General features: G+C 46.2%; 1 protein-coding gene across 1 annotated transcript in view; it reads right to left on the minus strand.

Moving 5' to 3' along the window:
* m1ap (meiosis 1 associated protein) overlaps positions 1-18,046 on the minus strand; it is a 95,873-nt gene that overhangs the window by 42,383 nt on the left and 35,444 nt on the right. Inside the window, exons 8-9 of the mRNA XM_068021613.1 lie at positions 12,526-12,682; positions 11,356-11,497 (exon numbers count right to left, since the gene is read on the minus strand). Of these exons, the coding sequence (XP_067877714.1) occupies positions 11,356-11,497; positions 12,526-12,682 (299 nt within the window). The remainder of the gene's footprint in view (positions 1-11,355; positions 11,498-12,525; positions 12,683-18,046) is intronic.

Consider the following 18,046-nt stretch of genomic DNA (forward strand, 5'->3'; position numbering starts at 1 on the left):
TTCCCTGGTGATTGTAATTTTCTTGAGTTCCTCCCTCCCTTCCATTTCCTGATTTACAGGTAATTCTAGGATGTTACTTGTATCTTCAATAGTGAAGACCGATGCAAAATACCTGTTCACTTCATTTGCCATCACCTTATAATCCATTATTAATTCCCTAGACTCACTTTCTATAGGACTAATGTTCACTGTTAACTTTTTTCTTTTTAAAATATCTATAGAAACTCTTACTATCTGTCTTTATATTTCTAGCTAGCTTTCTCTCGTACTCTAATTTTACCCTCCTTATCAATCTTTTAGTCAATCTTTGCTGTTTTTATATTCAGTCCAATCTTCTGACTTGTCACCCATCTCTGTGCAATTATAGGCTTTTTCTTCAAGTTTAATACTATCTTTAACTGTTTTAGTTAACCACGGATGGTGGGTTGCCTCCTTGGAATTTTTCTTTCTCATTGGAATGTATCCATTCTGTGTATTCTGAAATATCCCCTTAAATGTCTGCTACTGAATCTTTATTCACCGGTCCCTTTATCTAATTTTCCAGTTTACTTTAACTAGCTCTGCTTTCAAGCCCTCATAATTGCCCTTACTTAAGTTTAAAATACTGGTTTTGGACCCACTCTTCTCTCCCTCAAACTGAATGTAAAACTCAATCATATTACGATCGTGGCTACCTCGGGGCGCCTTAACCAAGAGGTCATTAATTAATCCTATCTCGTTGCACAATACCAGTCTAGAATAGCCTGCTCTCTGGTTGGCTCCAGAGCATACTGTTCCAAGAAATTATCCCAAAAACATTCTATTTACTCCTCATCTAGGCTACCTCTGCCCATCTGATTTTTCCAGTCTACATGTAAGTTAAAATTCCCCCATGATTATCGGCATACCTTTCTGAAAGGCTGCCATTATTTCTTCCTTTATACCCCAGCCGACAGTGTGGCTAATGTTAGGTGGCCTGTACACCACTCCAAATGACTTCTTGCCTTTATGATTTCTCATTTCTACCCAAACTGCTTCTACATCCTGGTTTCCTGAACTTAGGTCATCCCTCTCTATTGCACTAATACCATCATTAATTATCAGAGCCACCCCTGCACCTTTTCCTAGCTTCCTGTCCTTCCTAAATGCCATGTACCCTTCAATATTCAGGTCTCAATTCATGACATCCTGCAGCCATGTCGAACTTATTTATTTCTATTTGTGCTCTCAGTTCATCTGTTTTGTTGTGAATGCTACATGCATTCATATACAGAGCCTTTAGTATTATCCTTTTATTATTTTTGTTACCTCTAGCCTTATCTGTTGATTTACTTTTAGATTTGTACACTCTGTCCCTTCCTGTCATAGTCTGTTTATCATTTCCCATATTAATACCTTCCTCTCTTGCCTTGTCTCTACTCCTTGATTTACTAGATCTTCCCAAATTTGATCCCTTGCCCTCACTATTCAGTTTATATCCCTCTCCACGTCCCTAGTTATGTGGTTCGCTAGAACACCGGCCCCAGCACAGTTCAGGTGTAGACCATCCCAACGGTACAGCCACCACTTTCCCCAGTACTGGTGCCAGTGCCCCATGAACCAGAACCCACTTCTATCACGCCAGTCTTTGAGCCACGCATTAATTTCTCTAATCTTATTTGCCCTATGCACATGGCTCAGGTAATAATCCAGAGATTATTACCTTTGAAGTTCTGTTTCTTAATTTAGTGTCTATTTCCTCATACTAACTATGCAGAACCTCTTTCCTTGTCCTGCCTATGCCGTTGGTACCTACATGGACCAGGTGTGGTCTCACCAAAGTCCTGTACAATTTTAGCAAAGCTTTCTTATTCTTGTACTCCAATCCCCTTGCAACAAAGCCAACATGCTATTTTCCTTTGTAATTGCTTTCTGTTTTCCTTGTATGGGTACACCCAAGTCTCTCTGAACATAAACATTTAAAAGTTTCACACCTTTTCAAAAATACTGTTTTCTATTCTTTACACGTTCCCAAATTATTCTCCATCTGCACCCACTGTATGAGTTGCCCACTCATTTAACCTGTCTCTATCTCTTTGCAGCCTCTTTGTGTCTTCCTCACACTTTCAATCCCACCTAATTTTGCATTGACAGCAAACTTGGTTACATTACTCTCAGTCTCTTTGTTTGTCATTAATATAGATTGTAAATAGCTGAGGCCCCAGCACTGATCCTTCTGACCTCTTCCTGAGGTCCCCAGCATCACAGACACCAGTCTTGAGCCAATTTGATTCACTCCAAGTGATATCAACAAACGGCTGAAGGCACTGCAAAGGCTATGGGTCCTGACAACATTCCGGCAATACGGCTGAAAACCTGTGCTCAAGAACTAGCCTCACCCCTAGCCAAGCTGTTTCGGTACAGCTACCCGGAAATGTGGAAAATTGCCCAGATATGTCCTATCCACAAAAAACAGGACAAATCCAATCCGACCAATTATCGCCCTGTCCTTCTACTCTCGATCATCAGAAATGTGACGGAAGGGGCCGTCGACAGTGCTACCAAGCTCAGCAATAAGCTGCTCACTGATGCTCAGTTTGGGTTCTGCCAGGGCTACTCAGCTCCTGACCTCATTACAGTCTTGGTCCAAACATGGACAAAGAGCTGAACACAAGAGGTGAGGTGAGAGTGACTGTCCTTGACATGAAGGAAACATTTGATCGAGTATGGCATCAAGGAGCCCTAGCAATACTGGAGTCAACAGGAATCAGGGGGAAAACTCTCCGTTGGTTGGAGTTATTCCTAGCACAAAGGAAGATGTTCATAGTTATTGGAGGTCAACCATTTCAGTCCCAGGACATCAATGCAGGAGTTCCTCGGGTAGTGTCCTAGGCCCAACCATCTTCAGCTGCTTCATCAATGACCTTCCCTCCATCGTAAGGTCAGAAGTGGGGATGCTTGCTGATGATTTCACAATGTTCAGCACCATTTGCGACTTCTTAGATACTGAAGCAGCCCATGTCCATTTGCAGCAAAACCTGGACAGCATTCAGGCTTGGGCTGATAAGTGGCGAGTAACATTCGCGCCACTTAAGTGCCAGGCAATGACCATCTCCCCTTGATGTTCAATGGCATTACTATTGCTGTATTTCGCACTATCAACATGCTGGGGTTATCATTGACTGGTAACTGAATTGGACCAGCCACATAAATGCTATGGCTACAACAGCAGGTCAGAGGCTGGGAATTCTGCAGCGAGTAACTCTCCTCCTGTCTCCCCAGTGCCTGTCTACCATCTACAAGGCACAATTCAAGAGTGTGATGGAATACTCTCCACTTGCCTGGATGAGTGACGCCCCAACAACACTCAAGAAGCTTGACACATCCAGGACAAAGCAGCCCGCTTGATTGGCACCCCATTAACCACCTTCAACATTCACTTCCTTCACCACCAACGCAAAGTGGCAGCAGTGTGTACCATCTATAAGATGCACTGCAGCAACTCGCCAAGGCTCCTTTGACAGCACCTTCTAAATCTATGAGCTCTACCATAGAATAGTGTAATGTTATAGGATCAGTAATTCAGAGACACAGACAAATACTCTGGAAATATGAGTTCAATTCCCACCATGGCAGCTGAGGGAATTTAAACTCAAAGATCTAGAACCAAATGCTAGTCTCATTAGTAATCATCATGAAGCTACTGGATTGTCACTGACAACCTCAGGGAGGGCTTCTGCCATCCTCTGGATACACTGAATTGTGGTTGACTGTTTACTGCCCTCTGAAATGGTGTAGTAAGTTGCATCAGACACTACGGGAAAAAAGCACTGTGGGTGTACCTACAACACATGGACTGTAGTGGTTCAAGAAGGCAGCTCACCACCAACTACAGAGGGCAATTAGTGATGGGCAAATACTGCTGGCCTTGCAAGTGACACTCACATCCCAAAAACAAATTTAAAAAAACATCAAGATTGTGAACCGACTGGTTTAGTCTCAGTCTGTTGCCAGGGAGAGGGATGTAGTCAACAGCTGGGGAACAGAGTTTTGAGCAAGGACTGAAAACAATGGCTTCCGTCATCCCAGTATGTAATTTCTGCATATGTAGTACTGAATGTTGGATAAGCAATCTGATAATTTAGCAACAGTGGAGGAGCCATGAGAGGTGATGATGAAGTAGAGCTCGGTATCGTCAGTGTACATGTGAAAACTAAAGCTGCGCTTTCCGATCATGTCGTCAAGGGGCAGCATATAGATGAGGAATAGGAGCGGGCCAAGGATAGATCCTTGGGCACCTCAGAGGTAACAGTGTGGGAGTGGAAAGGGAAGCGATTGCAAGTGATACACTGGCTATGATTAGATAGGTAAGAGTGAACCAGCTGACACTAGTCCCACCCATCAGCATGGCAGTGGAGAAGAGTTGGAGGAGGATGGTGTGGTCAACTGTGTCAAAGACTGCAGACAAGTCAAGGAGGACAGGGAGGGATCGCTTACCTTTGTCACCTTTGTAAACATCTGGTTAATACTTCTTTATTAAATCAAATCAATTGGACAATAAAACAACCTCTTATTTGCAGTGCATATGGGATATAGGTACCAATTATAATACTTTAATCACATATTAGGGACCTCTTCAAGATTAAACTTCCCCAGGAGCTCCACTGTGTTGTATCTTTTATCAGTTTAATTACATAGGACAATTAGGGTCCCATATGTCATCATGTTCTGTGTGTATGTTGTTGACATGCAAGCTTGTTTAATAATAAGGGTGGTTGCTAAAATTTGTTGTGCATGCCTGAGGTTGTTTATGGATATTCCACACGAGCGCTCATTAATTCTCTGCAGAATGAAAGTCTTATATCTTCCCAGTAGATTCAAAACAAACACCCTATTCATACAAGATTACTCCCTAAAGTCACCATAGCTAATTTAAGGAAGAGATAAAAAGAAACTTGTATTTAATATCGCCTTTAAGCCCAAAATTGCTTCACAGCCAATGAAGTAGAATCATAGAATCTTACAGAGCTGTCCAATTTCATCCCACAGCCCAGCTTTTTCCCTTAAAACCACAAATTAGTTCCCTGCAAATGCATGTCTGATTACTTTTTGAAAGCTCCTGTGGAATCTGATTCTACAACCCTTTCGGGTAGCATGTTCCAGGTCATGGAGAGATACAGCACTGAAACAGGCCTTTGGCCCACCGAGTCTGTGCTAGAACAAAGAACAAAGAAAATTACAGCACAGGAACAGGCCCTTCGGCCCTCCAAGCCTGCGCCGATCCAGATCCTCTATCTAAACATGTCACCTATTTTCTAAGGGTCTGTATCTCTTTGCTTCCTGCCCATTCATGTATCTGTCTAGATACATCTTAAAAGACGCTATCGTGCCCGCGTCTACCACCTCCGCTGGCAACGCGTTCCAGGCACCCACCACCCTCTGCATAAAGAACTTTCCACGCATATCCCCCCTAAACCTTTCCCCTCTCACTTTGAACTTGTGACCCCTAGTAATTGAATCCCCCACTCTGGGAAAAAGCTTCTTGCTACCCTGTCTATACTCCTCATGATTTTGTACACCTCAATCAGGTCCCCCCTCAACCTCCGTCTTTCTAATGAAAATAATCCTAATCTGCTCAACCTCTCTTCATAGCTAGCGCCCTCCATACCAGGCAACATCCTGGTGAACCTCCTCTGCACCCTCTCCAAAGCATCTACATCCTTTTGGTAACGTGGCGACCAGAACTGCACGCAGTATTCCAAATGTGGCCGAACCAAAGTCCTATACAACTGTAACATGACCTGCCAACTCTTGTACTCAATACCCCGTCCGAGGAAGGAAAGCATGCCGTATGCCTTCTTGACCACTCTATTGACCTGCGTTGTCACCTTCAGGGAACAATGGACCTGAACACCCATATCTCTCTGTACATCAATTTTCCCCAGGACTTTTCCATTTACTGTATAGTTCACTCTTGAATTGGATCTTCCAAAATGCATCACCTCGCATTTGCCCTGATTGAACTCCATCTGCCATTTCTCTGCCCAACTCTCCAATCTATCTATATCCTGCTGTATTCTCAGACAGTCCCCTTCACGGTCTGCTACTCCACCAATCTTAGTGTCGTCTGCAAACTTGCTAATCAGACCACCTATACTTTCCTCCAAATCATTTATGTATATCACAAACAACAGTGGTCCCAGCACGGATCCCTGTGGAACACCACTGGTCACACGTCTCCATTTTGAGAAACTCCCTTCCACTGCTACTCTCTGTCTCCTGTTGCCCAGCCAGTTCTTTATCCATCTAGCTAGTACACCCTGGACCCCATGCGACTTCACTTTCTCCATCAGCCTACCATGGGGAACCTTATCAAACGCCTTACTGAAGTCCATGTATATGACATCTACAGCCCTTCCCTCATCAATCAACTTTGTCACTTCCTCAAAGAATTCTATTAAGTTGGTAAGACATGACCTTCCCTGCACAAAACCATGTTGCCTATCACTGATGAGCCCATTTTCTTCCAGATGGGAATAGATCCTATCCCTCAGTATCTTCTTCTCCAGCAGCTTCCCTACCACTGACGTCAGGCTCACCGGTCTATAATTACCTGGATTTTCCCTGCTACCCTTCTGAAACAAGGGGACAACATTAGCAATTCTCCAGTCCTCCAGGACCTCACCCGTGTTTAAGGATGCTGCAAAGATATCTGTAGGCCCCAGCTATTTCCTCTCTCGCTTCCCTCAGTAACCTGGGATAGATCCCATTCGGACCTGGGGACTTGTCCACCTTAATGCCTTTTAGAATACCCAACACTTCCTCCCTCCTTATGCCGACTTGACCTAGAGTAATTAAACATCTGTCCCTAACCTCAACATCCGTCATGTCCCTCTCCTCGGTGAATACCGATGCAAAGTACTCATTTAGAATCTCACCCATTTTCTCTGACTCCACGCATAACTTTCCTCCTTTGTCCTTGAGTGGGCCAATCCTTTCTCCAGTTACCCTCTTGCTCCTTACATATGAATAAAAGGCTTTGGGATTTTCCTTAACCCTGTTTGCTAAAGATATTTCATGACCCCTTTTAGCCCTCTTAATTCCTCGTTTCAGATTGGTCCTATATTCCCGATATTCTTTCAAAGCTTCGTCTTTCTTCAGCCTCCTAGACCTTATGTATGCTTCCTTTTTCCTCTTAGCTAGTCTCACAATTTCACCTGTCATCCATGGTTCCCTAATCTTGCCATTTCTATCCCTCATTTTCACAGGAACATGTCTCTCCTGCACACTAATCAACCTCTCTTTAAAAGCCTCCCAAATATCAAATGTGGATTTACCTTCAAACAGCTGCTCCCAATCTACATTCCCCAGCTCCTGCCGAATTTTGGTATAGTTGGCCTTCCCCCAATTTAGCACTCTTCCTTTGGGATCACTCTCGTCTGACCAACAACCACCCATTTATACTAATCCTACATTAACCCCATATTCCCTACCACATCCCCACAATTCTCCTACCACCTATTTACACTGGGGGCAATTTATAATGGCCAATTAACCTAGCAACCTGCAAGTCTTTGGCTGTGGGAGGAAACTGGAGCACCCAGCGGAAGCCCACACAGTAACAGGGAGAACTTGCAAACTCCACACAGGCAGTACGCAGAACCGAACCGGGGTTGCTGGAGCTGTGAGGCTGTGGTGCTAACCACTGCACCACTGTGCCATCCGAAGGTCATAGCAACCTTCTCCTTGTTTCCCCTGACAATGATTTTAACAAAGTGACTCCTGTCAATGCAGCCTGGCATCGACGTCATCAGACCACTCCCAGTTTCGCACATGCACAAAACGGACCCTTTCTGTCAGTATGATGCTGCGCATGCACAGCCTACTTCAGCACCCGGCTTGCCTGGACTAATTCGCGCATGCGCGCAAAAACGTCATCACGCACTGCAACGTTTGCTCGTTGCTCATACCCCACTTCACCACTTCGCTTCCCTCGGCTGCTCACTCCCGGCTTCACCCCCCCGACCAACCTGTGGACCACTCACTGCCTGCCTTACCACTTCTCCTCCCCCTCCGCCACTTGCTCCCTGCTTCATTTCTCCTCCTTCCGGTTGGCAAATCGCTCCCGGCCTCGCCGCTTCGTCCCGTCTGCGCTGCCTCTGCTTCCCCACTCCCTCCCACTTCTGTTCCCCGCTCCCTCCTGCTTCTGGTCCCAGCTCCCTTCCGCGATCGCCACCTTTCTTTCCTGCATGGGGGAAGTGAGAGAATGACAAGATGGGCAGGGGAGGAAAGGGGGACTGAGAGCGGGATGGAGCGGGGAGCAGAGGCGGGAGGGAACAGGGGAGTCGAGGGGGCTGGGGACGGGGTGGGGGTGGAGCTGAGCGGGCCCGGGACGAGGGGGAGGGGAGCGGGGACGGTGGGGGGCTGGCGGGGAACCGGGGGAGCGGAGCGGCAGAAACTGCAGAGCAGCTGGAGAGAGCAGCGAGGGTGGGGGAGCGGAGCGGCTGGAGCCAGCAGCGAGGGTGGGGGAGCAGAGCAGCCTGAGGGAGCAGCGAAGGGGGGAGCGGAGCGGCCGGAGAGAGCAGCGAGGGTAGGGGAGTGGAGCGGCCGGAGAGAGCAGTGAGGGTGGGGGAGCAGAGCGGCTGGAGAGAGCAGCGAGGGTGGGGGAGCGGAGCAGCCTGAGGGAGCAGCGAGGGGGGGGGGGGGAGTGGAGTGGCCGGAGAGAGCAGTGAGGGGGCAGCGGAGCAGCCGGAGAGAGCAGCTAGGGGGGCAGTGGAGCAGCCGAAAGAGCAGAGGGGGAGGAGCGGAGCTTGACGCGTGAATTTCCGTTGTCATTGCATTGCTGTACGCGTAAAGCGCATGAGCAGAGGCCAACCAGGCGCTTTGCCCAAATTTGCACACGTCACGCGATGACATCATCGGCGCATGCGGTAACCAGTCTTGCCAAGTTGAAACGCAGCACATGCGCAGAGAGGAGCCCGTCTGCACCTGTGCGCACCTTGGCGCAGCCTGATGACGTTAGTGGCCAGCTGCGTTGTCAGGAGTCACTTTGATAAGTCTATGACCTCTGCGACTGATTCACTTGCTGGAGGGAACAGTTTCTCCCTACTTGCTCTGTCAAAAACCCCTCATAATTTTAAATACCTCTAGTGGGTCTCCTCTTAACCTTCTCTGCTCTAAAAAAGAATATTGCAACTTCTCCAATCTCTCCACTTTCATGGGATGTCAGCATTACTGGCAAGGCCAGCATTTGTTGCCCATCTCTTGGCAACTGAGTGGCTGGTTAGGCCATTTCAGAGGGCAGTTAAGAGTCAACCACATTGCTGTGGGTCTGGAGTCACATGTATGCCAGACCTGGTAAGGACGTTAAAAGTACATTAGTGAACCAGATGGGTTTCTATGACAATCAATGATCGTTTCATAGCACCATTACTGAGACTAGCTTTCAATTCCATATTTTGATTAATTAATTAATTTAATAATTAATTGAATTTAAATGACCATGGTGGAATTTGAACCCCTATATTCGCCTGGGCCTCTGTATCACAGTGACATTACCACTACACCACCATCTCCCCTTGTATCATTCTGGTAAATCACCTCTGTGCGCTCGCCAAGGCTTTCACATCCTTCCAAAAGTGTGGTGCCCAGAATTATGCACAATACTCCAACTGAGGCCTGACCAGTGTTTTGCGATGGATAGAAAATTGATTGGCAGACAGGAAACAAAGAGTAGGGATAAATGGGTCTTTTTCCGAATGGCAGGCAGTGGCTTGTGGGGTACTGCAGGGATCAGTGCTAGGACCCCAGCTATTCACAATATACATTAATGATTTAGATGAGGGAACTAAATGTAATATCTCCAAATTTGCAGATGACACAAAACTGGCTGGGAGGGTGAATTGTGAGGAGGATACAGAGAGGCTTCAGGGTGATTTGGACAAGTTGAGTGAGTGGGCCAATGCATGGCAGATGCAGTATAATGTGGAGAAATGCGAGGTTATCCACTTTGGTAGCAAAAACAGGAAGGCAGATTATTATCTGAACGGCTATAAACTGAGAGAGGGGAATATGCGACGCGACCTGGGTGTTCTCATACACCAGTCGCTGAAGGTAAGCATGCAGGTCCAACAGGCGGTAAAAAGAGCAAATGGTATGTTGGCCTTCATAGCGAGAGGATTCGAGTACAGGAGTAGGAATGTCTTGCTGCAATTATACAGAGCCTTGGTAAGGCCACATCTGGAATATTCTGTGCCGTTTTGGTCTCCTTATCTGAGGAAGGATGTTCTTGCTATAGAGGGAGTGCAGCGAAGGTGTACCAGACTGATTCCTGGATGGCGGGACTGACGTATGAGGAGAGATTGGGTCGGTTAGGATTATATTCGCTGGAGTTCAGAAGAGTGAGGGGGGATCTCATAGAAACCTATAAAATTCTAACAGGACTTGAGAGGATAGATGCAGGAAGGATGTTCCCAATGGTGAGGGAGTCCAGAACCAGGGGTCATAGACTAAGGATACGGGGTAAACATTTCAGGACTGAGATGAGGAGAAATTTCTTCACCCAGAGAGTGGTGAGCCTGTGGAATTTGCTACCACAGAAAGCTGTTGAAGCCAAAACATTGTATGTTTTCAAGAAGGAGTTAGATATAGCTCTTGGGTCTCAAGGGATCAAAGGGTATAGGGTGAAAGCCGGAACAGGCTACTGAGTTGGATGATCAGCCATGATCGTAATGAATGGCGGAGCAGGCTTGAAAGGCCGAATGGCCTACTCCTCTCCTATTTTCTATGATTTGTAGAGGTTTGGCATGACTTCCTTGTTTTTGCATCCAATGCACCTGGTGTGCGAGAACAATAATTCCCTGGTGCATTCTCCATGGCAATGCCTTGACCAATCAACATCCCTTTCCTCATGCAGTATAAATTTGTTGCTCCCTTTAAAATTTGGTATTCTTGCATCTGTCCTGATGAGTGCAAGACAAAAAGATTTGACAGCATGACTCTTTTTTCAGCAATACTGAAATAATATCTCCTATATTTCAGGCCTGACATTGTATAGCCATGACCATCACTGCAGAATCAATCTTTAGTATGTAGATATAAATATCTTATATTAACAAAAGCTTACTATGGCCATTCCACCTGGTGCTAACCGTTAATATAAAACATTGAGTGAGACTGTCATCTCAAATCCTGCAATATGGAGAAAGGAGCTCTCCATTTGTGAATCAACGAGCCACTTCAATGGTTGATGTTTTCCATTAGATTTTGTGAAAACTAAGCCAAAAATGCAATAGTGAGATTAGTCTCAGACCTTATCACATGATAAAATGTCCTTCTATTGCACTTACTCTACATTTATAACATATTTGGTAATGGTTTTATGCTTCTCATTCCTACCTTCAAAGTATGGCAGAGTGCATGAAAGTTTTGGTGGTTTGTCTCCAGTTCATCCCAGTCTAGTTTCCAGCAGTTTGTGGGTCTTATGATAAGCGGGAGCCCATAGAATACGGATTCACAGACACCATCAGATTTCAGAGCCCTATAAGGTAAGAATTTTAATAAAAAACCAGGCCTTGAAATTGTACTGTTCAGCACCCGTTTCAGAGGTGAAAAATGTCTGCTGAAGAATGGTTATCAGACAAAATGCAACATCAAGCCACATAAAAAGATATTGGGGCAGGTGGCCAAAAGCTTCATCAAAGAGGTAGGTTTTAAGATTGACTTAAAGAAAGAGAGAGAAGTGCAGAGGTTTTGGGAGTGAATTCCAGAGCTTAGGGCCTATGTAGCTGAAGGCCCACCAATAGTGAAGAGATGAAAATCGGGATGTGAAAAAGATCAGATTGGAGGAGTGCAGAGATCTTGGAGGGTTGTCGGGTCTGAGGAGGTTACAGAGCAAGAGTGAGGCCAGGAACTAAACTGGAAATCTTGATGTGAAATGGAGCTTAAGACTGGGTATGCTACTTTGCCAAAAGAAAAAAAATGTAGAAACATAGAATCATAGAAATTAATGGCACAGAAGGAGGCCAATCCATCCATCTTTTCTGTGTCAGCTGAGAAAGAATTATCCAGTCTAATTAATAACTTGTATTAATCCCACCTTACAGCTCTTAGTCAGTAGCTCTGTAGCTATGGCACCTCAAGTGCATATCCGAGTGTTTTTTAAATGTGATGAGAGTTTCTGCATCTTCCACTCTTTCAGGCAGTGAGTTCCAGACCTACACCAACCTCTGGGTGAAAAGAATTACTCAACTCCACTCTAATCATTCTACCAATTACTTTAAAGATATGCCTTTGGTTATTGATCTCTCTGCTAATGGAAATAGGTCCTTCCTTGACACTCTGTTTAGGGCCCTCATAATTTTATGGACCTCAATTAAATCTCCTCTCAGCCTCCTTTGTTTCAAAGAAAGCAACCCCAGCCTACCCAATCTTTCCTCATAACTAAAATTCTCCATTCCTGGCAACATCTGCACAAATCTCCTCTGTATGTTCCTGTAATACAGTGACCAGATAAGTAGGTAAACCATCATTATGCAACTGCAGTCTAACTAGAAGAAGATTACTTACTTTATAACTTGGAGCTTGTGCTGCAGGATTCCTGGGTTTGTTGCTTTGTTTGTGTTCTGTAAGTCTCGGAGACTCTCAGTTTTCTCAGTGAAGTCAGTTGGCCCAGGAAGGAGGGCAGGACTGATGAGTCTCTCCTGAACATCACATTTCAGACAGGCTACATTTGAGAAAGAAATAAATCATGTGGACCACATTATTTTTACATGTACTTCACCAGATCTTCCCTTTTTTGATAATTGGTGAAGAGACACATTGTGGAAACAGAGAATACCAGCAATGTTAAGAGATCAGACTTACAACCAACAAATTTGATGTGTGCTCACAGCAAAAGGCAGCTCTCATAAACAAACCAAGCCTCCAAAGAACCAGATCCTGCAGAATCTGAGATAATGTACCTAAGATTAATAAATATTACCCTCTGATTGTGATATCAGCTATCAGAAATCATGTAGCTGTCCACCATGTTTTCTTATTTGAAAGATTGGAAGTACCAATGTTCTTTTTTTTTCTTCTTTGGCCTCCTTATCTCAATGGACAATGGATACGCGCCTGGAGGTGGTCAGTGGTTTGTGAAGCAACGCCTGGAGTGGCTATAAAGGCCAATTCTAGAGTGACAGGCTCTTCCACAGGTGCTGCAGAGAAATTTGTTTGTCGGGGCTGTTGCACAGTTGGCTCTCCCCTTGCGCCTCTGTCTTTTTTCCTGCCAACTACTAAGTCTCTTCGATTCGCCACAATTTAGCCCCGTCTTTATGGCTGCCCGCCAGCTCTGGCGAATGCTGGCAACTGACTCCCACGACTTGTGATCACTGTCACAGGATTTCATGTCGTGTTTGCAGTCGTCTTTAAAGCAGAGACATGGACGGCCGGTGGGTCTGATACCAGTGACGAGCTCGCTGTACAATGTGTCTTTGGGGATCCTGCCATCTTCCATGCGGCTCACATGGCCAAGCCATCTCAAGCGCCGCTGACTCAGTAGTGTGTACAAGCTGGGGATGTTGGCCGCCTCGAGGACTTCTGTGTTGGAGATACGGTCCTGCCACCTGATGCCAAGTATTCTCCGGAGGCAGCGAAGATGGAATGAATTGAGACGTCGCTCTTGGCTGACATATGTTGTCCAGGCCTCGCTGCCATAGAGCAAGGTACTGAGGGCACAGGCCTGATACACTCAGACTTTTGTGTTCTGTGTCAGTGCGCCATTTTCCCACACTCTCTTGGCCAGTCTGGACATAGCAGTGGAAGCCTTTCCCATGTGCTTGTTGATTTCTGCATCTAGAGACAGGTTACTGGTGATAGTTGAGCCTAGGTAGGTGAACTCTTGAACCACTGCCAGAGCGTGGTCACCAATATTGATGGATGGAGCATTTCTGACGTCTTGCCCCATGATGTTCGTTTTCTTGAGGCTGATGGTTAGGCCAAATTCATTGCAGGCAGCCGCAAACCTGTCGATGAGACTCTGCAGGCACTCTTCAGTGTGAGATGTTAAAGCAGCATCGTCAGCAAAGAGGAGTTCCCTGATGAGGACTTTCCGTACTTTGGACTTCACTCTTAGACGGGCAAGGTTGAACAACCTGCCCCCTGATCTTTTGTGGAGGAAAATTCCTTCTTCAGAGGACTTGAACGCATGTGAAAGCAGCAGGGAGAAGAAAATCCCAAAAAGTGTGGGTGCGAGAACACAGCCCTATTTCACGCCACTCAGGATAGGAAAGGGCTCTGATGAGGAGCCACCATGTTGAATTGTGCCTTTCATATTGTCATGGAATGAGGTGATGATACTTAGTAGCTTTGGTGGGCATCCAATCTTTTCTAGTAGTCTGAAGAGACCACGTCTGCTGACGAGGTCAAAGGCTTTGGTGAGATCAATGAAAGCAATGTAGAGGGGCATCTGTTGTTCACGGCATTTCTCCTGTATCTGACGAAGGGAGAACAGCATGTCAACGGTCGATCTCTCTGCACGAAAGCCACACTGTGCCTCAGGGTAGACGCGCTCGGCCAGCTTCTGGAGCCTGTTCAGAGCGATTCGAGCAAAGATTTTCCCCACTATGCTGAGCAGGGAGATTCCACAGTAGTTGTTGCAGTCACCTCGGTCACCTTTGTTTTTATAGAGGGTGATGATATTGGCATCGCGCATGTCCTGGGGTACTGCTCCCTCGTCCCAGCAAAGGCATAGCAGTTCATGTAGTGCTGAGAGTATAGTAGGCTTGGCACTCTTGATTATTTCAGGGGTAATGCTGTCCTTCCCAGGGGCTTTTCCGCTGGCTAGAGAATCAATGGCATCACTGAGTTCCGATTTGGTTGGCTGTATGTCCAGCTCATCCATTACTGGTAGAGGCTGGGCTGCATTGAGGGCAGTCTCAGTGACAGCATTCTCCCTGAAGTACAGTTCCAGGTAGTGCTCAACCCAGCGGTCCATTTGTTTGCATTGGTCAGTGATTATGTCCCCTGATTTAGATTTGAGGGGGGGCGATCTTCTTGATGGTTGGCCCAAGAGCTCTCTTCATGCCATCATACATCCCTCTGATGTTTCTGGTGTCTGAGGCCAGCTGAATATGACTGCATAGGTGTTGCCAGTAGCTGTTTGCGCAGCGCCTGGCTGTTCTTTGTGCAGTGCTTCTGGCTGCTTTAAGTGCTGCGGATGTTAAATCGCTGGGGGCTTTCTTGTAGTTCAACAGTGCAATGTGCTTAGCGGCTATGACAGGTTCCAGCTCTTCATTATGAGATTGAAACCAGTCTGCATTTCTCTTCGCACTTTTGCCGAAGGTGGTCAAAGCTGACTCATAGATGGCGTCTCTGATGTGGGCCCACTTGGTCTCTGCATCCCCTGTGGGAGTGTTTTGAAGGGCTGTTACAAGTGAACTTAGAAATTTTTGTAACAGCTGTGGGTGAGAAATTCTGCTCGTGTTGATGCGCGGGTGGCCCTTCTGCTTGGAATGATGCAACTTCTTTGGTCTGAGTCTAACCTTGCTGCACACCAGGGAGTGGTCGGTGTCGCAGTCCGCACTGTGGAAGTTGCGTGTGATTTGAACACTGTTTAAGGCGGTACATAGGTTAAAATAAACAGTCAATCTATTTCACAATAAAATTATACAGAAGCAGTGAGACATAAGGGCTGAGAAATTGATCATGGCCGACTTTCAGGCAGGTAACCAGTGGCGCGCAGACAGGCCAAAGGCTATCCCAAAATTGGGCCTCTGATCTAATTTGTATTTTTTGGATGACCTAATTTACATTGTTGAACAATGGGAAGAGGTTGTGGAGTGGCAATGTTGGGGGGAGTGACGTTTGTGACTACTGTGGAATAAGGGGTGAGCACCAATTTTCCCACTAGGCTGAACGGGTGTGTGGCCTGTACAGGCCTTATTCCATGTAAATATCATGTGTGTGTGGCCACAAAAATAAAGGGACTGCACTTTGAAAAAAACTGGCTGCACAGAACACAAAATTTTAAGGGAACATTGGTGAGCACACTCCTGCTCCTCCCAACTCCACTAAAACATTGCTGTTTTAAAAAACATATCTTTTGGTGGCGGTTGTGGCTTAGGCCACAGCTCCTGTGTGAGAATTCACAGCAATGAATTTGGCCTAACCATCAACCTCAAGAAAACGAACATCATGGGACAGGACGTCAGAAATTCTCCATCCATCAATATCGGCGACCACGCTCTGGAAGTGGTTCAAGAGTTCACCTACCTAGGCTCAACTATCTCTTGATGCAGAAATCAACAAGCGCATGGGAAAGGCGTCCGCTGCTATGTCCAGACTGGCTAGGAGGGTGTGGGAAAATGGCGCACTGACACGGAACACAAAAGTCCGAGTGTTTCAAGCCTGTGTCCTCAGTAACTTGCTCTATGGCAGCGAGGCCTAGACAACGTATGTCAGCCAAGAGCGACGTCTCAACTCATTCCATCTTCACTGCCTCCGAAGAATCCTTGGCATCAGGTAGCAGGACCATATCTCCAACTCAGAAGTCCTCGAGGCAGCCAACATCCCCATATACACCCTACTGAGCCAGCGGTGCTTGAGATGGCCTGGCCATGTGAGCCGCATGGAAGATGGCAGGATCCTCAAGCACACATTGTGCAGCGAGCTCGTCACTGGTATCAGACCCACTGGCAGTCCATGTCTCCGCTTTAAAGACGTCTGCAAACGCGACATGAAGTCCTGTGACATTGAACACAAGTCGTGGGAGTCAGTTGCCAGTGATCATCAGAGCTAGCGGACAGCCATAAAGGCGGGGCTGAAGTCAAAGCGACTTAGCAGTTGGCAGGAAAAAAGACAGAAGCGCAAGGAGAGAGCCAATTGTGTAACAGCCCCAACAACCAATTTTATCTGCAGCGTCAGTGGAAGAGTCTGTCGCTCTAGAATTGGCCTTTATAGCCACTCCAGGCGCTGCTCCACAAACTACTGACCACCTATTGGCGCTTACCCATTGTCTCTCGAGACAAGGAGGCCAAACAACTCCTTTATTCAAAAAGGGAGGGAGACAGAAAGCAGGAAACTACAGGCCAGTTAGCTTCACATCTGTCTAAGGGAAAATGTTAGCCCTATTATTAAAGACATTATAGCAGGGCATTTAGAGAAATTGAAGGTAATCAGGTAGAGTCAACATGGTTTTGTGAAAGGGAAATCATATTTAACCAATTTATTGGAGTTCTTTGAGGGAGTTACATGTACTCCGTGCAATTCTGGTCGCCACACTACCAGAAGGATGTGGAGGCTTTGGAGAGGGTACAGAAGAGGTTTTCCAGGATGTTGCCTGGTCTGGAGGGCATTAGCTATGAGGAAAGGTTGGATAAACTCGGATTGTTTTCACTGGAACGACGGAGGTGGAGCGGCGACATGGTAGAGGTTTACAAAGTTATGAGCGGCATGGACAGAGTGGATAGTCAGAAGCTTTTTCCCAGGGTGGAAGAGTCAGTTACTAGGGGACATAGGTTTAAGGTGAGAGGGGCAAAGTTTAGAGGGGATGTGCGAGGCACATTCTTTACACAGAGGGTGGTGAGTGCCTGGAACTTGCTGCCAGGGGAGGTGGTGGAAGCAGGTACCATCGAGGCGTTGAAGAGGTATCTTGACAAATACATGAATAGGATGGGAATACAGGGATACTGTCCCCGGAAGTGCAGAAGGTTTTAGTTTAGGCAGGCATCAAGATCGGCGCAGGCTTGGAGGGCCGAATGGCCTGTTCCTGTGCTGTACTGTCCTTTGTACTGTGGATAAAGGGGAACTGGTGAATGTATTGTACTTAGATTTCCAGAAGGCATTTGATAAGGTGCTACAACAAAGGTTATTGCAAAAAATAAAAGCTCATGGTGTAGGAGGTAACATATTGGCATGAATAGAAGATTGGCTCGCTAACAGGAAACAGGCATAAATGGGTCATTTTCTGGTTGGCAAGATGTAACGAATGGTGTGCCACAGGGATCTGTGATGGGGCCTCAACTTTTTACAATTTATATAAATGACTTAGATAAGGGACCAAAGATATGGTTGCTAAATTTGCTGATGACACAAAGATAGATAGGAA

The sequence above is a fragment of the Heterodontus francisci genome, chromosome 1 (genome assembly GCF_036365525.1).
Source record: "Heterodontus francisci isolate sHetFra1 chromosome 1, sHetFra1.hap1, whole genome shotgun sequence".
Classification (NCBI taxonomy): domain Eukaryota; kingdom Metazoa; phylum Chordata; class Chondrichthyes; order Heterodontiformes; family Heterodontidae; genus Heterodontus; species Heterodontus francisci.